Source organism: Notechis scutatus, chromosome 13 (assembly GCF_049901735.1).
Source record: "Notechis scutatus isolate UNSWTSFEM ecotype Mainland chromosome 13, rNotScu1.2, whole genome shotgun sequence".
NCBI lineage: Eukaryota > Metazoa > Chordata > Lepidosauria > Squamata > Elapidae > Notechis > Notechis scutatus.
Window position 1 is genome coordinate 4,537,129 of NC_142021.1, and position 24,279 is coordinate 4,561,407.

General features: G+C 44.1%; 2 protein-coding genes and 1 long non-coding RNA gene across 4 annotated transcripts in view; 1 reads left to right on the plus strand and 2 right to left on the minus strand.

Annotated features, from left to right (window-relative positions):
* Nucleotides 1-1,573, minus strand: part of SLC8B1 (solute carrier family 8 member B1) — a 29,374-nt gene extending 27,801 nt beyond the window's left edge. For both annotated transcript variants that reach the window (XM_087942786.1, XM_087942787.1), the window contains exon 1: nt 1,278-1,573. The gene's annotated coding sequence lies outside the window, so the exon portion shown is untranslated. The remainder of the gene's footprint in view (nt 1-1,277) is intronic.
* Nucleotides 1-24,279, minus strand: part of LOC148129597 (uncharacterized) — a 121,093-nt gene that overhangs the window by 27,801 nt on the left and 69,013 nt on the right. The gene's annotated exons all lie outside the window — the stretch shown is intronic.
* PLBD2 (phospholipase B domain containing 2) lies at nt 4,907-23,202 on the plus strand. Its single transcript, XM_026684601.2, has 12 exons — nt 4,907-5,236; nt 10,684-10,777; nt 12,396-12,557; nt 12,933-13,033; nt 13,764-13,978; nt 14,434-14,528; nt 16,922-17,082; nt 17,892-17,987; nt 18,394-18,465; nt 19,035-19,187; nt 20,271-20,433; nt 21,837-23,202. The coding sequence occupies exons 1-12, from the start codon at nt 5,010-5,012 to the stop codon at nt 22,002-22,004; spliced, it is 1,707 nt and encodes a 568-aa protein (XP_026540386.2). The 5' UTR covers nt 4,907-5,009; the 3' UTR covers nt 22,005-23,202.

Below are 24,279 nucleotides of genomic sequence, written 5' to 3' on the forward strand. Positions count from 1 at the left end.
GTATGATTTGATTATTTGTACCTTATGACTATCATTAAGTGTCGTACCTGGTGATTCTTGACTCTTGACAAATGTATCTTTTCTTTTATGTACACTGAGAGCATTTGCACCAAAGACAAATCCCTTGTGTGTCCGATCACACTTGGCCAATAAAGAATTCAATTCTATTCTTATTCTTACTCCACTCCATTCTACTCCATTCTATTCCATTCCATTTCATTCTATTCTGGAGGCAAGTTGTTCCACTGATGAATTGTTCTCACTGAGAACAATTCATGAATTGTCAGGAAATTTCTCCTGAGTTCTAGGTTGCTTCTCTCCTTGGTTAGTTTCCATCCATTGCTTCTTGTCCTTCCTTCAGGTGTTTTGGAGAATAGCTTGACTCCCTCTTCTTTGGGGCAGCCCCTGAGATATTGGAAGACTGCTATCATGTCTCCCCTAGTCCTTCTTTTCATCAAACTAGACATACCCAGTTCCTGCAACTGTTCTTTATACGTTTTAGCCTCCAGTCCCCTAATCATCTTTGTTGCTCTTCTCTGCACTCTTTCTAGAGTCTCAAAATCTTTTTTTTTTTTTAAACATTGCAGCAACCAAAACTGGATGCAGCATTTCCAAGCGTGGCCTTATTACCAAGGGGCATTAACCACCTGATCTCGATTCTATCCTTCTGTTTATGGCAGCCTAAGAACCGGCTCCTATTGAAGCGATTGTCCACTAGGACTCAACCCACCTCCTTGCTTGGAATGGAGCCCTGCCAATTCAGCTAAAAGGACCCTGGCCTCCAAAAACAGGCTTGACAGGGTGAGGTCGGAGGACACGTGTAGCCCTGGGATACGGTCGGGAATTGAACTCAGCTCCTCCACCAGGACTCAACCAACCTCCTTGCTTGGAATTGAGCCCTGCCAATTCGGCTAAAAGGACACTAACCTCCAAAAACAGGCCGACAGGGTGAGGTCGGGGGACACGTGTAGCCCTGGGATACGGTCGGCATTTGAAGTCAGCTCCTCCAGCTCTCCGCCGAAAAGCGCGTAGAGAAGCCTCCACGCGAGGGGGGAAACCCAACCCCCCCACGCGCTCCCCGTCCTCACGATCGGCCCATCACGCCACCCGGGAACGCGAAGCCTGTAAACAACCATTTTTTCCCCTCCCCTTTTCTTTCTTTCTCTCTTCCTTCTTTCGTTCCCGGTCCGGAGGCCCCAATTCAGGGGGTGGGGGGATCGCCTCCGCCTTCTTCTCTTATACCTGCCGGCGGCCAAGCCGCACCTGCCCCGACTCACCTGGCGTGCGCAGCAGCAGCAGCCGAACTGGAACCTCGCGCCACCTGGGACTTTAACCTTGCGCCCTCCGCTCCTCTTTTCTAGAGCCTGGGACAGACGAGCCCACAAGCCCGCCTTCTTGTCACCGCCCCGGCTGCGGGCTTAAAGAGACAAGGCCCTGGCGGCTGCTTGACAAGCAGGGCTCGGAGCTCCCACTCGCTTCCCCGCTCCCACGCACACGCGATGCCCTCCCTTTGGCTCCCACGCGCCTCCCTTTGGCTTTGCAAGAGAGGTTGCAGCCGGGATGCGCTCCTGAAAGGCCGGTTCTCTCACGCCCTTTTCCTGCCTGGTTGCAATTGCCGAAGCCAGCAGCCCCTCTGACCTCGCGTCATCCCAGGAAAAAGGGGGGGGGGGCTGGCTGGCTAGATAAGGCGAAGGAGTTCAGGCAGGCGAGCGAGGTCGAGGGAAGGAGGCGATGAACTGGTTTGACTCTTTGAAGGTCCCCCCCTTCCAAACGCTTTTAATTAAAAACAAAAAAACAAAAATGAGATCCAGATTTACAGACCCCTCACATCCTGGATACAAATTGTTTCAACTCCTTCCCTCAAAACGAGGCTACAGAGCCCTGCACACCAGAGCAACTAGACACAAGGACAGTTTTTTCCCCCCTCTGCTAAACAAATAATTCCCTCATCACGGTCCACCTTTTTGCAAAGGCTGCACTACTATTACTGTTAACCTTCTCATCACTCCTTATCACCCATCCCCTCCCACTTGGGACTGTATGACTGTAACTTTGTCGCTTGTATCCTAACGATTGATATTGACTGTTTCCTAGTATGACTTGATTGTTTATTTGTACCCTATGGCTATCATTAAGTGTTGTCCCTGATGATTCTTGACGAATGTATCTTTTCTTTTATGTACACAGAGAGCATTTGCACCAAAGACAAATTCCTTGTGTGTCCAGTCACACTTGGCCAATAAAGAATTCTATTCTATTCTATTCTATTCTATTCTTATTCTATTCTATTCTTCTTCTTCTTCTTCTTCTTTTCTTCTTCTTCTTCTTCTTCAATTCTTCTTCTTCTTCTTCTTCTTCTTCTTCTTCTTCTTCTTCTTCTTCTTCTTCTTCTTCTTCTTCATCTTCATCTTCATCTTCATCTTCAGGGTCTTCACTTCTTATTCTATTCCAATGGGTTCTATTATAAAGAGATCCAACCTAGAACTAAGGAGAAATTTCCTGACAATAAAAACAATTCACCAGCAGAACAGCTTGCCTCCAGACATTGAGGGTGCTCCATCATTGGAGGTTTTCTGGACGAGATTGGACAACCAACCATTTGTCAGAAATGTTTCCTGCTTGAGCTGGGGCTGGACTAGAAGGCCTCTAAGGTCCCTTCTGACTCAGATCCAACTTAGAATGTAGACCATGGGAAGAACAATTAACCAGTGGAGCCTCTTGCCTCCAGAATTGGCTGCTCCATCCCTGGAGGTTTTGAAGAAGAGACTGGACTGCCCTTTGTCTGGAATGGCTCAAGCAGGGGGGGGGTTGGACTAGATGACCTCCAAGGTCCCTTCCAACTCTGTAATTCCGTATTTTGTTTTTTGCTCTCTGTCCTTCTCTCTCTCTCTCTCTCTCTAGGATAAAAGCTCTTCGGGCAGACACCACGATGTTACCTGGCCAGGGATATAAAAGCCTTAAGAGCTTAAAAGGTCAGTGTTGGATCTGATTTAATTGCTTTTTTAGGATCACATGCTCCAGGTCAAGAGAGCCACTGAACTGAGACACCCGGGCACTGAGTTCACGCCCAACTGTCCCTTACTGTATAGTCAGGAAAAAAACAACAACAAACCACTGTTTTCTCTCTTTTTGCTGGAACAGAACAAAGTCTGAAACCTTCAGCCCCAAACAAGTGGTCCTTGTTTAGTGACAGCCTTAATTCACAGCAATAGGCAGTCCTCAAACCATCACTGAGCCCAGAATTACAGGCATAAGTCACACCAATCGCTAAGCCTTTGAACTATTACCATCGAGAAGGAGATTTAGGGCATTAAGAACAAGGACGACCAGATTTAAGAACAGTTTTTATCCAAGTGCAGTTTTGAGTTTGAATGCGGGGTCATAAGATTTTTGTGGAGTTTAATGGCTGAGAGTAGTGGGGTATTTACATTTTTAAATTGTATAGAGATTATTGTATGGTTGGTTGTGTTTAGTTTAATTTTTTTTCTTTTTCTTTCTTTTTTAGTGGTGTTTGTCCAGTTTGCTTGTGGAAGAGCACCTCATTTCGTTGCACCCGCTTGCGAGTGTAATGACAAATAAATTCTTATGTCTTATGTCTTAAGCCTAAATAATGTGACCAACCTGATTTTAAGAATTTTTTTTGGGGGGGGCAGAGTTGTTAAGCGAATATGGCAATCATTAACTGAATTCCTTGTTCACGATGAGCTTTTTTTTTTTTTTTTCTTTTGCCGGACACTGGAAGAAAACATTGTCCAAAACATTGTGAATTGTGTTCACCTGACCATGGAACCTGCGTAAGGTGGTTTTCTTGGCAGTAATATTAAGGAGGAATGGAGTTGCCTTCTTTGGGGGAAGGTTGTTTTTTTTCTTTTCTGCAACTGGTTATAGCTATGGGATCTCCACTTGGTCTCCCATCCAAACCTTCAAGACAAATACGAACCAATAAATACAAATAAAGTACGATTTCAGCAACAGAGCGGTCAATGTCTGGAGCTCACTACTTGATTCTGTTGTCACCTGCTCAAACCCCTCACTCCTTTACCCTCAAACTAACCTCTATTGACCTCACCCCATTCTTAAGAGGTTGGTAAGGGAGGGGCGTGCATAAGCGCACAACCGTGCCTACCGTCCCTGTCCTATTGTCCCCAACTATTAGTTCCTATTTCTTGTATATAAACTTAAGTTTATTCTTGTTTCTATTGTATTGTAAGCTTTTGACAAAATTAAATATTCAATTCAATTTAAATAAATAAACAAACAAACAAATAAATGAGAACTTTTGTAGCTCAGGGTTGAACTGGGGTCCTTGGTGCCAGCTCTCCAAACTACTCAAAATTTCCGCTACCGGGTTCTCCAGAACTGGTCCGAACCGGCTGAATCCCACCTCTGGTTAATCTAGAGAGAAAAGAAGGACTGGAGGAGGGGGCACACGATAGCAGTATTTTAATATTTGAGGCGCTGCCCCAGAGGGGGGGGTCAACCTATTCTCCAGAGCCCCAGACGGCCAGACAAGAAGCAAACGGATGGAAACTAACCCAAGGAGAGAAGCAACCTGGAATTTAAGGAGCAACTTCCTCATAGGGAGGACAATTCACCCGTGGAACGGCTTGCCACCAGAAGCTGTAGGTGGCTCCATCCCTGGAGGTTTTGAAGAAAAGAACTGGAAAGTCCCTTGTCTGAAAGGGTCTTAGCAAAGGGGCTGGACTAGAAGACCTCCAAGGTCCCTTCCAGCTCTATGCTGAAATCTATAAGCCTTGCAAGTTTCGCTCCGCGCAACCCTCCGATTTCGCCCGGCAAGGCTTCCCCTGAGGTCGGGGCTCCCTCGCGGGGCGCTGGTTGGAAGCGCACGGCTGGAGGCCAGCTCGGGTTGCCCGGCGGCGGGCGGGCGGGTGGGGGGAGTGGGACGACTCCTCCTCCTCCGGCTGCATCAGAGCCTACGCCAGCCGGCTTGGCCTTCGTCCCGCACCCGGGGAGGAGGAAGGCACCGCTCTCGGACGGACGGACCGGCCATGGCGCTCGGGCTCTGGTGGCGAATCCTCCTGCCGCTTCTGCTGCTCCGGCGGGCGCTCTCCGCCTCCTTTTCTCCCCCGCGCTTCCCCGAGGCGGGTGGGTTGCAACCCACGCGCGGCTGCTCGGTGCTGCTGGACCCGGTGTCGGCGGAACTGAAAGTCGTCCAAGGCTGGGCACCGGGCGCCGTCGCTTGGGCCAACCTGACCGACGGGATCCGCGAGAACGGGTAGGATCCCGCCCTTCTCCATCCTAAGGTTCCCCGGGATGGGGGGGCTTGGCTGGGCTTCGGAGGAGACGCGTCAAGGGGGGCCTGCGGGGCTCGGAGAAAGGTCCAGCCCCTTCACCCCGGCTTTCCCCTCGCCGCGGGCTTTATGACCTTATAGCCGCCCGGTCCTGTTTTTTTTTTTTTTTTCAAAGACATCGCAGCATCGCAGCTGTTGGAGCTGGGAGGTCTTTAGTCCGACCCGCAGCTGGAGAAGAGAATCTGTACAGTTTCGGGAGGGAGGGAGGGAGGAGGGAGGAGGAGGAAGGAGGGAAGAAGGAAGGAAGGAAGGAAGGAAGGAAGGAAGGCTGAGTTAACCTTGAGCCAGTCAGGATCGAACTGCTGACAGTGAGCTAGCCTGCAGTACTGCATTGTAACCAGAAGGAAGGGAGGGAGGAAGAAAGAAAGGTAGATAGGAAGGAAGGAAGGAAGATAGGAAGGAAGGGAGGAGGGAGGAAGGAAGGAAGGAGGATAGGGAGGGATGGGAGGAAGGAAGGAAGGAAGGCTGAGTTAACCTTGAGCCAGTCAGGAAACTGCTGACAGTGAGCTAGCCTGCAGTACTGCATTGTAAGGAGAAGGAGGGAGGGAGGAAGAAAGAAAGGTAGAAGGAAGGAAGGAAGGAAGATAGGAAGGAAGGAGGGAGGGAGGGAGGGAGGAAGAAGGAGGGAAGGAGGAAGGAAGGAAGGCAGGCTGAGTTAACCTTGAGCCAGTCAGGATCGAACTGCTGACAGTGAGCTAGCCTGCAGTACTGCATTGTAACCAGAAGGGAGGGAGGGAGGAGGGAGGAAGGAAGGTAGATAGGAAGGAAAGAAGGAAGATAGGAAGGGAGCGAGGAGGGAGGAAGGAAGGAAGGAGGATAGGGAGGAGGAATATGGGAAGGAAGGAAGATAGGAAGGGAGGAAGGAAGATAGGGAGGGAGGAAGATAGGAAGGAAAGGAGGGAGGGAGGGAGGGAGGAAGGAAGGAAGGAAGGAAGATAGGGAGGGAGAAGAGGAAGGAAAGGAGGGAGGAGGGAGGGGGAGGAAGGAAGGAAGGAAGGAAGGAAGGAAGGAAGATAGGAAGGAAAGGAGGGAGGAAGGTAGGAAGGAAGGAAAGAAGGAAAAGAGCACAAGGAAAGGAAAAGGAAGGAAGAGAGAGGGAAAGCAAAGGAAAGGTGTCCACTACCCCCCAAAATCTGTGCCCTATTTTGACCTGGATGACTGGGAATATCCATAGACACAAAACAATAGAAGGATACAGCTTTACAAATAACCCAGGTGGTTAAGGGAGAAACAGCCGAAGAACAGAGTTGGAGGAGACCTTTGGAGGTCTTCCAGTCCAACCCGCTCCTCAAGGCAGGAAACCTCATGTCATCCCAGGCAAATGAGAGAGATGGCCTTGAAAGAACTGGCATGTACATGAAAAAGGAAAGAAGCATCCCATAAATCTCGAATAAGAAGGTTTCAAAGCACCAGAAGGCAGGAGAAGAAAGAACGGATGGACAGTAATCAAAGGGCAGAAGCGATCCTGCCAGTGAGAACTATCCACCGGTGGAACTCCATCCCTCCAGAAATATCTGCTCTCTTGTGGAAAGCCTCTAGTGATGAGATTTATGGTCCATTTTTATTTAGTGATAACAAACCCCAAAGGGGAGGGGGGAAATTAAGAAAATTAAGAGACATATAGATGATTTCTGGTCCTTTTTTCGGTCAACATTCTTCAATTATTTTTACTTATTAAATTCCAGGGCCGCCCATCTGACTTGTACATTAAATAAACGAAGGGGAGAAGTGTTGCTTTATACAGTAGAACAAAAAGTTTCAAAGGGTTAAAAAATAAATAAAGTTAGAATAAAAAGGTAAAAATCAAAAACCAAGAAGACGGGCAACCTGGGCATGAAAATATTTTCAATTCTATCACCCCGGCTTCCCAAAATTATATTATTATTGTCTCTCTTTTCTCCTAAGTGTTTTTCAAGTCCCTTCTCATCTTCATTTATTTATTCATGTGCTCAATTTATATGCCACCCAACTTTACTCTGACAAACAATTCTGGGCAGCCTGCAATTAAAATTAAAATTTAGCATTGAGGTTCACAATTAATACCTAGCCCTCCCCTTTGTTTGTTTTCAAATCCGTAAATTATGAGCACCTTTTGTTTTTCTTTCAGCAAATCTCCCCATCTTTCAAAAAAGAAATATTTTGGTATTTATTCTCTGATCAAGCAGGCCCATTTCACCATTTCTGCTATCTATTCTTCCACTCTGGGCCTATCCTCATTGTTCCATCCTTTTGCCTCCAGCACAATCTTGCTGCAATTCCCATAAACAATCTCAAATTTGCTTTTTTGAGTCTTTTTTTAATTCATTATCCGTAAGTCCAAATTCAAAACAAACCCTACAAGAGGCTAGTCCTGGGGAAGGAAATCCTCGGGGGAAGCAGCAAGTTTTTGGGGAAGAGAAGAAAAACAGATCCAACTGCAAATCTCAAAGGAACCTCCAGCTATTTGAGGTCTAAAACAAATTGCATCATATTTACTTTTCCCCCCATTCCTTTTTAACTTTGGTTGTGTTTACATAGATAGACACTCAGGGCCGAAGCAGATAAATTCCTCCAGAGATTTTGCTAGATGTCATTCAGACTTTCAACTTCAGAAGTCTCCCTTAAGGAGACCAATTCCTGGCTGTTTGAGGGGGGATGATGGGGCCGATTCCTGGTAGTTTGAAAGGGGATGATGGGACCTTGCCTCCAGTTATTTCTTGCAACCATTTCGTGCGCTAAATGCAGCTTGCTTTTCCAGAATTGGAGGCTTTCAATAAGAGATTGGACTGCAGAAATAGTGCAGGGTCTCCTCCTTGGGCGAAGGGGTTAGACTAGATGACTTACAAGGTCTGTGACTTTCAATCTCTGTGAATCTGTTAGAATTGGAGTACCAGCTTTGGATCTGAATTTCAAAATCCTTGAAAGTACACGCTTCACGGTTCTGAAGTGGAATTCTGGTAGATTTTTTTTTTTCATTGCAACGCTGGTTTTCAAGCATCAACCCAGGAAGTACGACGTACAAACCACAATGGAGCCCAAAATTTTGGGTCACTAAACGAGACATTTGTTAAGTGAGTTTTTGCTTTTCTTGCCATGGTTCATTGCAGTTCTTAAGTTAGCAACACATTTGTTAAGTGCACCTTTTGCTACTTGGAATTATTTTTCCTACTTGGAATTATAACAGAAAAATACAACAAAGGGGAGATCTGTTTAATAACACATGTGATTACAGCAGCAAGATTACCCGTTGCTCAAAATTGCAAAGATAAAGAAATTCCCGAGGAAAATGATGTAATAAAAAAGATATGGACATGCGCTGAGATGGATAGACTAACCTTGGAAATGAAAGATAAAGATGAGATAGAATACTATAAAGTATGAGATAAATTCTATCAATGGTGGGAAAAAAAGGAAGCATCTAGAATCAAAAGAGAATAGGGGTGGCAGAACAGATGATTAGAATTGGAAAATATTGTATAAATGTATAAATGTATATAAAATATGTATTCTATGCCATAATATGTATGACAAACAGGATTGGTGGGACGATTACACCACGTCCAATGTTTTTAATAATTTACTTAATACAACTTTAAGAGTTAATAAAATTCATTCCTTCGTTGGATAACAACTGGTTTGGATGACAAAACCTGTTTTTGGAGTTCAGGTTTGCTGGGGGGGGAAAAATGGGAAAATGTTCCTTATCTTTTGTTTTCCTGTCCCTTAAGCTACGGAGAGCTTTGATTCAGCAATTCTGTGATTATGCTGGTTCATTTCCTGTGTTGCTCCAGTTCCTTAAAAATTAACTCGGTGAGATTTTATGTGCTGATGGTAATGCAGACCTTTTGTAATCCCTGGACAAGGGTTTCGAATCTGGAACAGAGGAAAGCAGGGAAGAAGTTAAAGGAGTGATATAGGAGGTGTTTGGATAAAGAAAGAACCCAAGGACATTTTAAGAGATAAAACTTGAACGTGGATTTGAAGTCAAGGAAGAAATTTGGGAGGGCATGACTCAACAGAAGAGGAGAAGATGTCAAAGGGGGACAGAAACTCTCGCCGTTCAATAGGGTTCCTTAGTCAGGACTAGAAGCTTGAATTGGCAAGGCCTTGTAAGGAACTAGGCAAGCAAAAAGTGGCTGCCTGTGCCAGGAAAGATGAGAGACAGACCTATACACAACTGAGAGAAGAGGAAAACACATACACACATATAACACACACAAAACAGAGACATAGATACACACACACACCCCAACTAGATGCATATGGAAAGACTTTGTCAGAAATTGAAGGGCGTACAAAAGTAAACAGACGAATTTGTATATACCAGGGAGGAGAGAAAAGGCAGGTTTCCACACTGAGGACTAGAAGCTTGAAACCAATACAGAGTGTAATGGGGAGGCCATATAAGAAACTATGCAAGCGAAATTGCTGTGCTAGGAAAGACAAAGGCCGTATATATTTTGCGTAGTTTTTTTACACAGCCTCCCTGTTACGCTCTGTATTGATTTCAAGCTTCTAGTCCTCAGCGTGAAAACTTACCTTTTATATACATACAGTATATAGTAGCTGGATACCCGTGCTTCGATGTGGTCGGGCTTAGTTTTGGGGGAGGAAAATAAGGGGGAGGGAATTCTACCTCTGTCTACCAGCACCCATCAGTATTCATCTGGCTAGCGTCCTGTCCGTGTGAGAGAGAGAGCTGAGGGCTGTTTGGAAACTGAAAGAGTATTTGCTGTGTGAGTAAAGAAGGAGACAGCAAGGAGCCTGGGCGTGGCTTAGCTCAACTGTTCTGTACTAAAGCTGCTTGGTGCTGTGAAACTGAAACTCCACTCCTCTGCTTGTGTTTTGCATTTGGAACAGATTTCTTTTCAGGTGGGGAGTGGGAGTAGAACTCCTTAGCATCAGAGCGTGTTGATAATAATAATATATGAAATAACTAATGCTCTGATGGTCATTTCGAAAAATCCTTTCTTCGTGAGCCCCTAGAAGCCAAGAGGAACATAGGTGCCAAATTTCAAGTTTGTAAGCTTTACGGTTCTGGAGGTTTTATGATGATGCATGAGTGGTCTTTTGCTTTTATATATATATATATATATACACTTATATAGATATACTTGCCTTATATATAAATACACATAGTTGGGAGAAGAGGAAAGCATACATACAAACACAAGCACCAACTTGATGCACACGGGAAGACTTTACGGTCGTGAGAACTGAAAAGGCAAGTTTTCACGCTGAGGACTAGAAGCTTGAAGCATGCAACTGGTTCAGGCCACATTCAGAATTAAGCCAAGGGGTGTTGCAGTAGTTACTGGGAGAGGATGATGAGAGGGATGCATTCTTTCCTTTAACGTCTTTTTCTTTCTTTCTTTTTCTCTCTTTTTCCCAGATGGGCAGCACTGGAATTAACCACCAATGAGAAATATAACGACAGCATTCAGGCTTATGCAGCCGGGGTTGCTGAAGCCGCAGTGTCTGAGCAGGTGAGCTCACAAGCAGGAAAACTGCCGATTGGGTTAAATGCAACCTTTGCACCTTGTGCTACTGCACTTGGTAGGATTTTTCCCACATTCAAGCCACAATTAGGCTGGGGAAGGGGTTGGCAGAGGCATCCAAATCTGCGGGGGCTCTGAAAATTCGCAATGTATAGCTTTTCTCTAGAAAGGAAACAGAGTATAATTTGTGGGGTCTTTGATGCTCTCTGAGATTGGCTGTTGTTTCGCAGATATTTCATTACCCAACCAGGTAACATCATCAGAGCTGGACCTAATTGGGTAATGAATTGTCTGCAAGAAAACCACCCAGCTCAGAGAGCATCAAGGACCCTCCTCCTCCTCCCTACAAACCCCACTGCCTTCTAACACTGATGATGTTACCTAGTTGGGTAATGAAACTTCTTCAAGAAAACAACCCAGCTCAGAGAGCTCCAAGGATCCCATCATTATTTTCTTCTTCTTCTTCTTCTTCTTCTTCTTCTTCTTCTTCTTCTTCTTCTTCTTCTTCTTCTTCTTCTTCTTCTTCTTCTTCTTCTTCTTCTTCTTCTTCTTCTTCTTCTTCTTCTCCTCCTCCTCCTCCTCCTCCTCCTCCTTCTCCTCCTTCTCCTCCTTCTCCTCTTTCTCCTCTCCTCCTCCTCCTTCTCTTCTCCTCCTCCTTCTCATTTTCTTCTTCTCTTCATCTTCTTCCTCTTCCTCTCCTTTTCTCCCCCTCCTCCTCATTTTCTTCTTCTTTTCTCCTCCTCATTTCTTCTCCTCCTCATTTCTTCTTCTCCTCCTCCTCCTTCTCTTTCTCCTCCTCCTCCTCCTCATTTTCTTCTTCTCTTCATCTTCTTCCTCTTCCTCTCCTTTTCTCCCCTCCTCCTCATTTTCTTCTCTCCTCCTCCTCCTCATTTCTTCCCCTCCTCATTTCTTCTTCTTCTTCTCCTCCTCCTCCTCCTCTTCCTCCACTGCTGGTGTTATTTAGTTGGGCAATGAAATGCCTACAACAAAACAACAACAAAACAACCCACAGTTCTCCTCCTCTTCCTCCTTCTTCCTCCCACCCCTCCTCCTCCCTGCAAACCCCACTCCCTTCTAGCACTGATGATTTAATCTAGTTGGGTAATGAAATGTCTGCAAGAAAAGAGCCAAGCTCAGAGAGCATCAAGGACCCCACCGTTCAACCCTGAGCTACCGATATCCTCTTCTGTCGGTAGAGTGTAATTGTCCTTTTTTAACGCCTTCCAACACTGATCTTAGGAAGGATTATGGAATAGAAGAAAGCATCTGAACATGCACAGAAGGATAGCCCTCATCCTTGGAAATCCAGCTGACTTGTTCAGTAGACCGGTGAGGATATATTGGGTCCGTCAGGGTTTATACATCACAGCAGCTTTCAAATGCATGGACCTCAACGCCCAGAATTCCTGGCTGGCTGGGGAATTCTGGGAGTTGAAATCCACCTCCAATCCACCTCCTGAGGGTCAGAAAAAGCGGTGCAGATGTAGAAACCAGAGCTCAAACTGAGTAAGTAAGAGTATCAATCAGAATTTCTAGCCCCAGGATTTTCTGGGAAGATTTTAGCCTTGTAAATTTCCATGTTATTTATTTATTCCGTGCCTTACAGCTGGTATATATGCATTGGATGAACACCGTGGTTAGCTACTGTGGCCCGTTCACCTACCAGACAGACTACTGCCAAAAGTTGAAAAATTACATCGAAGCCAACTTGAATTGGATGGAAGAACAAATGGAACAGGCAGGAATGGATTCTGCGTATTGGTATCAGGTGTGAATATTAAACAGTTAGTCCCGTTTAATAATTTAAACAATACAGTCCAAAGACTGTATATATAATTATAATATATATAATTATATTTATTATTGATATCAGGTATATACGGTATATAATTTAAAACAGTTAGTCCCTAACTGATTCAGGTAGTCCTTAATGTACGGGCACAGTGCTGGCTGGGGAATTCTTGGAGTTGAAGTCCACCTGTCTTAAAGGTGCTAGTATACCAAAGAGAATCAAGGCAGGCCAATCTTGAGTTTCTTTCTCACCTTTACCTGTTTTCCCAGAGGAAGCTCATGTTTTACTACTGTTTGCTATGTGTTTTCTCTGAGGCCGGCTCCTTTGACTGTGATGCATCCAAATTCCCAGGTTCGCCTTGTTCTGCTCCAGTTGAAAGGCCTCGAGGATGGGTACAATGGTCAGATTTCCTTCCCGACGGGCAGATTCTCTATCGCTCCTTTCGGCTTTCTGTAAGTACCTTTCAAAAAAAAACAGGGAGGAAAGAGGAGGAAGTACGCCGGCTGGGGAATTCTGGGAGTTGAAGTCTACCTGTTTAAAAAGTGCCAAGTCCACAGGTCTTAAAGTTGTCACCACTGGGCTTAAAATAAAAAGAGACTGGACAGCCATTTATCCAGAATGATATAGGGTCTCCATGTGTGTGTGTGGGGTTGAACTAGAAGACCTCTGAAATCCCTTATGTTCCCCGTTTGGATGAATTTCTTGTTCTTGCATGCAGATTGTAGCCTTCCTTGGATTTTGAGAGGTTTTAAAAGCTGCTTGTGTTGATCTAACTTCTTATCGCTTCCGAGATAACGATGGAGCCTTAAGCGGACACTCCGGGTCAGAAGCAACAACCTTCTCCTTGCCCTGAAAACTTTCCAGGAATTTGGAATTGCATAAACCAGGCAGGGTGGATGGACAACCAAGCAGAAAAATATTTTGCTTGGTTGGCGGAGACAAAGTAAACTAAGGACTCAGGTGAAATTTCCTGACAGTGAAAACAATTGAGCAGTAGAACGAGTTGCCTTCAGAAACTGTGGGTGTTCCACTACTGGAGATTTTCAAGAAGAAATTGGAGAAACATTTGTCTGAAATAGTATGGGGGGGTTGCTTGAATGGGAGGGTTGGGCTAGAAGACCTCCAAAGGTCTCTTCCAGCCATGTGATTCTATGATTTTTTATTTATTTTTTGGTCTTCTAGCTTGTTCCAGCTGGGGGGTGATCTCGAAGACCTGGAATCAGCGTTCAATAAACCCGAAGAGAAGGATAATCTTGGTTCAGGCTCCTGCTCAGCGCTCATCAAACTTTTACCCGGCCATCAGGAACTTCTGGTTTCACACGACACGTGGAATAATTACGAAGCCATGTTGCGCATTCTCAAAAAATACACCCTGCCCTTCCGGACTTCACTTCGCAGTGAGTAAAAAAAAAAAAAAAAAAGAGTGGAACATTTCAAAAGCGAAGCATTTAGAACAGCAGAGTAATAGGGACCTTGGAGGTCATCTAGTCCAACCCCGTGCTCAAGCAGGAGGCCTTGTGTCAAGGATTCCGGGCAGTTGCCCTCATTAAATCATGAGCCAAGCTTCAAAAACTTCAAAGGATTTATTAGGAGCGAACATGTCGGCATGACCTGTATGAAGCCGATTCTGAGACTCGTAATTCATTATCACCTATGACCCTGTTTCCCCATGCAACCGTCATAAGTGTGGAAAACCAGTCGAAAGACACTTTTTTCAGGGCCCTTGTAACTTTGAACGGTCGCTGAATGAACCGTTGTAAGACAAAGATTCCCTGAATTTTGTGAAGGGGAACTTGCCTGGAATATGTGTTTGTAGATGGGCGCTGACTGACGTTTGCCTTATGTTCTTCAGGTGACACCACAATTCCTGGTCACACCCAAGCTTTCTCTTCGTATCCAGGCGCTATTTTTTCCGGCGACGATTTCTACATCTTGAGTAGCGGATTGGTAAGTGGTGTGAGTTGTTGGTGGGTATTTGCCAACTAGCATATATTTACAAGGTTTGCCGTGTTCCAGGATCACACTGTTGCCATTGTAAACTTTCCAACTGGCTTCTCGCAAAGTCAAACGACCCACGTGTTTTGCTTAACAACTGCGGGACGAAAGGCCGTAACGTTGGATACAATGCCCCTAAGAGCCATCTTGCTTAGCCACAGAATTTCCGCTCCCCATTGTAGTCATAAAGCCAGGTAAGTTGCTGTCCATAGTACTGAAGTAGAGCCAAGCCTGGCCCAGTATCCAGAGTACTGTCCAGGGTGCTGAACCAGTTCCAGTTTAAATTCATGCCACTTCCTGGGGATTAGCAATAGCATTTAGACTTATATAACGCTTTATAGTGCTTTCCAGCCCTCTCTAAGTGGTTTACAGAGTCAGCCTCTCGCTCCCAGATAATCTGGGCCCTCATTTTACCCACCTCAGAAGGATGGAAGGCTGAGTCAACCTTGAGCCTGGTGGGATTTGAACTGTCAAATTGTAGGCAGCTGGCTGCAGAAGTAGCTTGCAGTACTCCACTCTAACCACTGCGCCACAGAGGCTCCTGTGCTTGGTTGGTTGATTGATTGAATTTATATTGCCGCGTATTTGCCCATGGCGACTCGAGGCGGCTTTACGGAATGTAGAACCATATTTAAAATAAAATAAAATTAAAAACAATAAAAACGAACACAAAGAAACAAATAAATTAATAAAGTACAATTTAATTTAATCCAGATCAGAAGGATTTCCTCCCCTCCCCTAACCAGTTCACACAGGTAGACAACAGGTTTTTTTTTTCCCAAAAAAGAATTTAAAATGCTAGGGAAACATCTCTGCTTGGGCTAGGGCAGGTATTTTCCCCCATGGCATCAATTTGTTAAAACACTTGTCTGTCAGTGTATCTTATGATTCATAATGTTGTTTGTATCTTATAGTTAATGACTGTAACTATGATTTATGATCTATGACTTATCACTTGGTTGTTTGTAGGTACACTGAGAGCTTATGCACCGGAGACAAATTCCTTGTGTGTCCAATCACACTTGGCCAATAAAGAATTCTGTTATTCTATTCTATTCTATTCTATTCTATTCTCTCTATTCTCTACTCTATCTCTATTCTACTCTACTCCTACTCTACTCTACTCTACTCTACTCTACTCTCTCATCTACTCTACCTATTCTATTTTAGTCCGTATTTCTTCTATTCTAGTCCCTATTCTATTCCTCTATTCTATTCTATCTCTACTATTCTATTCTATTCTATTCTCTACTCTACTCTACTCTACCTATTTTAGTCTATATTTCATTCTATTCTACTTTTTCTATTCTACTCTTATTTACTCTATTCTACTCTATTCTACTCTTACTCTTACTATTCTTTCTTCCATTCCATTCCACTCTCACTCTTACTCTTACTCTATTCTATTCCATTCCATTCTTGTTCATTGGTTGTTGTACACATCGTAGGATGCAGTGGATTGTCTTACCAGATATAGTGAGCCTGCAAATCCTAGGGTTCCTTGATGCTATGCACAGTTTGGAAACTGTAGCCCCTCCCTCTATTCATTTATCTGTCTTTAGGTTTGAAGAATTCACCTTTAATGAGGTGTAGGTCTTTCAAAAATAATTGAATAGAATGAGAAGATAAGGAAGAGAGCCTGTTTGGTCTAGTAGTTAAGGCACCAGGCTAGAAATTGGGAGATTGTGAGTTGTAGTCTCTCCTTAGCCATGAAAGCCAGCTGGATGACATTGGGCCAATCCCTCTCTCTCAGCCCCAATCCACCTGACAAGTGATGTTGTTGTCAACTCATAAGACATTTTCTATGCCCATTTTATAGTTGCCAACAGAAAAGAGGAGGGGGGAAGAAGTTTGAAAGAGCAGGGCAGCAGTTTGGAACCGAAAGTGCATTCCACTCATATCTTGCAAAGATTATAACTCAGCAACTGGACTTTCTGCCACACAAATCTCTAATTGGTGAACATGATTGAGGACTCTTGGCTATGGATGTGTTTTGTTGGAGAATATGAATTATGATACGCCCAGAGGAGTTGGGAGGAAACCAGGGTCAAGGGTGACAGCAAATTACGTGTCTCAGAATCGGCTTCATACAGGTCATGCCAACATGTTCACTCCTAATGAATTCTTTGAAGCTTTTTGAAGTTTGGCTCAAGGCTCATGATTTAATTAGGACGATCGCTGGAATCGCCACCTTGAGTTATTTGCAAAATAATCAAGGCAGGATAGAAATAATTTTTTTTTTTAAAGTAAACATCTATATGATCTAAAGGGAAGAATCCCTATGTGGACCTGACTGTTTTAATACCTAATTAAGAAGAGATGCTCAGAATGTTTTCTTACTTCAGGTGAGTCTGGAAACAACCATCGGAAACAACAACAATAAGCTTTGGAAATTCATCAAACCTGACAACAGTGTGTTGGAATGGTTGCGTAACATTGTGGCTAACCGTCTTGCAAGCACTGGGGCAGAATGGGCAACCATCTTTGAGAAGTTCAACAGTGGCACGTGAGTTGGGCTCCTGAAGAATATCGGTGGCATGGCAAAGGTCTTGAGTTTTGGGGTTGAACAGTGCTTCTATCATCACCCTTGTCTTCTGGTGCTTCAAATGGTCGTCAAAATGAATGGTTGTAAGCCGAGGACTTACCAGTACACGGAAAACACAACCAAATAGCTGGCTATTATGTCCAGAAACATCTGCAGAGAATATGGGCTAGATCTTCTTAGGTCCAGATGTGAGATCCCACAGAAGGTTGTGGAGAACTACCACGATGTCTGGTTGGTTGGTTGGTTGGCCAGGATCTTCTGTCCATCTGGACCTAGATGTCCCACAGGATCTTAGCTTTTGTTCTGACCTGAGAGATTAACAAACACATGTTAGTCCCAAAAACCTTCTTTCTTTATTTCAATGGCTGTGAATTTTAGCCATTCACAGCCCGTAATGAGTCTCTATTTACAGTTTGTAAATAGTCCTACAGAAGTCTGCAAAAATCTTTTGGGATAAGGCTAATAAGCACGCACCTTTATCTTCCTTGAAGTGCTGCCAATGACTAAATTGCCAATTAGTTGTACAAGACCAAATGGAGCACAAATTCAACATGGAGCTTCAGGTTTCAAACTGACCAGTACGAACAAAGTTGCTTCCTGCAAAGGTTCATGTCCCTTTGCTCCTCCTTTATGTCTTATGGGAGGGCCAATCACATGGCTGCCGACAGACTGCAACAGCTTTCTTATTCTCCATGACCTTCTGTGGGTGAGAGACAGAGAAACTTCTTAATAGATATTCTCCTCTTACCCTTTGTTTTCATTTTACACAGGTACAATAACCAATGGATGGTTGTGGACTATAACACTTTTGTCCCAGGTGTGGTTGCTCCCCAACGTGGCCTCCTGACTGTGCTGGAACAGATTCCGTAAGTGTTGCAAACTCTATTTTAATAAAGGAGAATATTTCATGACCCAACTAGGGAACATCATCAGTTCTAGAAGGGAGGGGGTTGGGAGGAGGAGGGGGAGAGGGAGAGGGGAAGGGGGAGGACTGTGGGATCCTTGGTGCTCTCTGAGTTTGGTTGTTTGGATGTTCACATGACCTTGAGTCACAGCAACAATCCTAAGTACAGACCAATTGCCAAGCATCTGGATTTTGATGACAGGATCATAGAGATGCCCGCAAAGGTCATGTGTGAAAAATGGCCATAAGTCACTTTATTCAATGCCATTGTAACTTTGAACAGCCACTAAATCAACTATTGTAAACCGAGGACTACCTGAATAATGCTTGTTAGTGCCTTTCCCCCCTTTTTTTCCCTGTCTCTCCAGGGGAATGGTGATTACTGCCGACATGACCAAACTTTTGTACCAAGAAGGCTACTGGGCAAGCTACAATGTGCCGTAAGGATTTTCTCCTCTTTCCTTCCTTCTTTTCTTCCTTCTTTCCTTCCTTCCTTTTTTTTTTCCTTCTTTTGTTGCTTCCTTCTTTTCTTCTTTGCTTCTTTCTTTTCTTCCTTCCTTCCTTCTTTTTTTCCTTCCTTCTTTTCTTCTTTCTTTCCTTCTTTTCTTCCTTCCTTGCTTCCTTTTCTTCCTTCCTTTTCTTCCTTCCTTCTTTTCTTCCTTCTTCTTTTCTTCCTTCCTTCCTTCCTTCCTTCCTTCCTTCCTTCCTTCCTTCTTCCTTCCTTCCTTCCTTCCTTCCTTCCTTCCTTCCTTCCTTCCTTCCTTCCTTTCCTTCTTCCTTCCTTCCTTCCTTCTTTCTTCCTCCTTCCTTCCTTCCTTCCTTCTTCTTCCTTTTGAGGTTTAGAGGGATGGTTTTTAACTTAGAAAGTGGAGCATGTATTTTCCATGCTTGAGGCTCTGGAGAGGCCCAGAATTGAACTGAAAAACCCATCCATCCAAAGGAATACCTTCTCTGCAAGATCCCTCAAAGCTGCAATTCATTCTTAGACAATTATTCTTTTTGCCCTGAGGTATTTCCAAGAGATCTTCAACACCAGCGGTCTCCCGGCACTGGTTCAGAAATATGGGGACTGGTTCACCTACGAAAAGACTCCCCGGGCACAAATTTTCCGGCGCAACCAAACTCTTATACGGGATATGGATTCGATGATCCGACTGATGAGGTTAGACATTTATTTGTCCTGGCCAGGGGTCTGCATATTAAGGAATGGCCTTTAGGTATTATTTCTTTGCATATGAATTCTGGGCGATGGGAAGCCAACATGACAAGTAAACAGCAGATTTCGTGGAGTAAAGTGGTAAAAATGAGGATAAATGTTGGCTTAAAGAGTTCATAAAATGTCAGGGTTGGAAGATACCTTGGAGATCATCTAGAGTAGCATTTTTCAAAGTTGGCAGCTTGAAGTTGTGTTAACTTCAACTCCCAGAATTCCCCAGCCAGTTGGTGTTGTGATGGATAGGATAGGATAGGATAGGATAGGATAGGATAGGATAGGATAGGATAGGTAGGTAGATAGATAGATAGATAGATAGATAGATAGATAGATAGATAGATAGATAGATAGATAGATAGATGATAGATAGATAGATGATTGATAGATAGATAGATAGATGATAGATAGATAGATGATAGATAGATAGATAGATAGATAGATAGATAGATAGATAGATAGATAGATAGATAGATAGATGATAGATAGATAGATAGATAGATAGATAGATAGATGATGGATGGATGAATAGTTGGGTGGATAAATGTGAAGATGGATAGGTATATGGATATTTGGATGGATGGTTAATGGATGATAGTTAGATACATGATACATAGAAAAAATGGATGGATAATAAATAGAGAAAAATGTGACAAAAATAGATAGAGGATAAATGGATAGAGGATGAATAAAAAGATGGGTGGAGTGATAGATGATAGATGGACAGACAAATATTGATATAGGTAGATAAATATTAGATAGATAGACAGATAGGTAGAAAGACAGATAGATGATAGGTATAGAGAGATAAATTTGAGATAGATAGATAGAATAGACATAGAGATAGATAGAGAGATGATATAGATAGATAGATAGAAAATAGATAGTAGATAAATAGATATAGATCGACAGATAGATTGATAGATAGATTGATAGATAGGATGGATGGATGGATGGATGGAGGAACAGACAGACTGACAGATAGACGAATTATAACCTGGGTTACCTGTGCTGTGCTCTTCCTCTTCTGCCTAGGTTCAACAACTTCCCTCAAGATCCTCTCTCCCATTGCCAAGGCTGCAACCCACCCCAGAATGGAGAAAATGCCATCGCTGCCCGCTCCGATCTCAATCCTGCCAACGGGACATATCCCTTTGGGGCTCTCCACCAGCGTAGGCACGGGGGCACTGATATGAAGGTGAGGGGCAGTAGGTGAAGGAGGGAGAATTTAGACCGAGAGGAGGGGAGGGTGTGTGTGCCCCATCCAGATGAGGTCTCATTGCTGAACCGCACATTATTTTCAAAAGTTTGTTGATTGTATTAATCTCAGTGGAGGGCAGCCCTTGTCTGATCTCGCTCGGGTTCAAAAGCTGATCAGGTTGGATGAAATTTCCCAGGACTGTGGAATAGATTGGACGGTCAAGCAAACATCTCCCCATTTTATTTTTATTTTCCATTCCTTTCTCACTTCACTGAAGGAAAGAAACAGTGGGATGCACTGCACAGCAAAGCTAATGCTGCCTAGATCAGTGAGGGCGAACCTTTTCATTGCGGTGTGCCAAAAACACGCACGCGCTGGCACCCACGATGCAATGTGCCCCCCATGCATGCGTGTACAATGCCCCTGCTTACCTGCGCGTACTTCCCAGCTGATTTTTGGCCCATTTGAGGCCTTTTTCGGCCTCCCAGAGCCTCGAGGAAAGCCTCTGCAGCCTTTGGAGGCCGAAAAATGGGCCCGTTTCATCACTTCCGGTTTGGTCACTTCTGGTATTTCCGGAAGACCCGTTTTTCGGCCTCCAAAGGCTGCAGAGGCTTTCCTCGAGGCTCTGGGAGGCCAAAAAGGCCTCAAACATGCCAAAAATCAGCTGGGAGGTGCGTGCGTGCGCAGTGCAAGTAAGTTTGGCTGGGTCTCGCACGCCCTCACAAATGGCTCTGCATGCCACCTTCCTTTCATTGCTGAGCTACTTGGTGTGTGTGTGTTTGTGTGTCAGAAAAGTCAAGACGGCAGCCACAGCCATGTGGTCCCCCTTTCAGAGTGTTACTTCTTCCCAACGCCTTCCACGCCATGGTATCCTTGGAGGTGAGGGCATCGGTCCTTTTTAAAGAGAGTTAGAAGTCGCTCAGGAGACGCTTGAGTCGTACCGCATAATCCACTCAGTGCTGGTTCATGACATTAATCCAATTTTTCAAGTTCAAAACCAGCTTAACCTAAGAGAAGAAAAGCAAAGGAAGACATCAGCAAACCTCCTTAGTCCTCAAAGTCACAGAGCTGAAACTTTTTAATCACTTTACGTGGCTACGCGGGGGGTACATGTTTTTCCATCGAAAAGCTGACACAGGTAGTCTTAAGTACCATTGATATTGGTTGCCGGAGAGATTAAGTTCTGGTCTTTTGGTTTCCTTAGCTTTCTTCTCCTTTGAATGGCGTGTAAATGTGGTTGATCTCTCTATGTCTGTGGATGGCTGGTTTGTCTGAGTGCCAAGTTTCCAGAAATTCCCTGGCGTTTTTGGGATTTAGCTTGGCCTCAGCTGCCTGTGGCTCATAGCTTGCTAAAATCAGAGTTCTTCTTCTTAAACAAAACCCTGCTGTTATCTTCGTAGGTGACTTCTTTTGAAATGATGAAGAACTACAGCTTCCTGGCTGCCAGTGGGCCTACTTGGGATAACCTTCCTCCTTTCCAGTGGAGCTCTTCTCCGTTTTGCAATATATCCCACATGGGACAGCCGGATCTCTGGAAATTCTCGCCCATCCAAGTTCGCTGGGACTGAGTTTTCCCAAGACTCAGGCTTGGATTGTGAGCCTAATTCTAGCTACCTATATGGAGCTTTTTGGGGTGCAGATTCCACCCAGGGGCTGGCTTTCTTGAAAGAAAGGGGCAAGCTTTCTCGCTTTCATTCTCAACAGCTTGAGCAGTTAATAATGAAGAAAAATAACCAGCAGGGGTTTGAACGCTGCCATTCGGTACAACAATGGGATATTGGAGGAATTTCACTAAATGAACCGTGGTGAGTCAAAGGGCTGGCTGTCATTTTCCCCCTCTTTGCATTGAATCCGCTCTGCAGCCAAACCTCCATTTTTAAAAAAGAAAAGTTAAACAGAGGGCGTGCCTTCAAAGTCCCCGTTGTGTAGCCATGCAAAATTTCACCAGGATTTAAAATTGGAGAAGTGCTTATAGAGGCAATCAAAACAAAGTATTTTTAAAAAAAAAGTTTTATGGTTGCTTAACACGGCCTGTCAAAGATGAGTCGAAGACCATGTCTTCTGAGAATGTCCCCTTGAGAATGGTCAGTTTGGGACCTGAAGAATAGTTTTTGAAACATCTGGAGAACTTCGCTTTAGGGAACCACTAGGACTACTTGGTAGTTTAATGATGACTTTAAGATAATGTTGGCTCTCACTTTGAGGTTGGGGACATAGCCATCTGACAGAAAGAGATCCACCCAACAATTTGGGATCCAGCTTGATCCCACTGGCTTTTTTTCTGGAGAAAAAGGCCATCTGGTTTCAATCGTCTGACATATTGAAAGACATCGCAATACCCATAAATGTGAACAGGCAACCACTTGTTGTACAGATGTTATACAGGTAGGGTTGCCATGGTACCCTACCCAGCAGCAAAATCCATCTTTCCCTTTGCGTGGAACCCAAGGGGCAACTCTTTACTTTTCTGCCAGTTTGTTATTATGGGATAGCAGGCTCCTGTCCTGAGACGAACTGGACAAGCCAAAGATGGTTTCTCCTGCCCTGCTTAAAAATAATACCGTTTTCTTCTTGAGTCCAAAAGAAGGAGATGATTGAGAAGAAGACGTGTAAATCAGGGTATAAAAGTGGCTCACTGGGTCATAGGAAGGGATTTCTGAGGGTTTGTATCATCTCACCCGAACCTTTAAAAACTTTTTGTTTTGTTTTATTGTTCCAATAAACGCCTACACAAACCTGCCTTGGGTTGTGTAGTTCAGACATGCATCAGGAAGTTCTCTTTTTTTCCCAATATTTTCAATATTTTTCCAATATTTTATTTCATCAGCATTAAACTTAGAAATACTTTATTGTCATCGTACGTATATACACAGTGTACACATACAACGAAATTCACATAACACCCAGAGACCAGACACAACACGCATGCACGCACACACATGACAATCCCCAAACACCCCCCACCCACCCACCAAAATTCCCTGCCCCCTAAAAACACACAAGCATCCACACAACATACCAAGTAACACTGTCCAACAGCTCACTGATGGAGGTCTTGTTAAGTGCCATTATAGCTCTGGGATAAAAACTGTTCAGAAAATGTGTGGTCTGAGTTTTAATTGTTCTTTATCTTCTGCCAGAAGGCAACAGTTCCACAAAGATTGTAAGCAGGATGGGAAGAGTCTCTGAGAATGTTGTGCGACTTCCTCAAACAGTGAGATGCGAAGATGTCATCCAGGGCTGGTAGCTGGAGCCCGATGATGTTCTGGGCAGTTTTAATGATTCTCTTTAGAGGCTTTTTTGTCCGCTACAGAGCTGCTCCCATTCCATGCAAGAATGTCGTATGTTATTCGGCAGTAGTAGGACAGAAGTAGATGCTGAGATAGATTTATCTTCCTGAACATTCTCAGGAAGTGCAGCCTCTTCTATGCCTTCTTCACAAGCATGTTAGCATTCATAGTCCATGAGAGGTTCTCTGAGATATAAGTGCCCAGAAACTTAAAACTACCAACCCTCTCCACCTCCTCACCATTTATGTACAATGGTAAATGTACATCTCTCTTCCTCCTGAAGTCAGTTATAAGTTCTTTAGGGTTTTTTGGGTGTTAAGTGTAAGATTATTTTCTTTGCACCAGAGTGCCAGCCCTTGTACTCCCTTTCTATAAGCAGCCTCATTGTTCTTATTAATGAGCCCCATCACTGTTGTGTCATCCACAAATTTGATAATTGTGTTGGTGTTCTACAATGGGGTGCAGTCATATGTGTACAAAGAATAAAGGAAGGGGCTTAGCACACAACTCTCTCTCTCTTTCTATCTATTCTACCTCTCTTTATCTATCTATC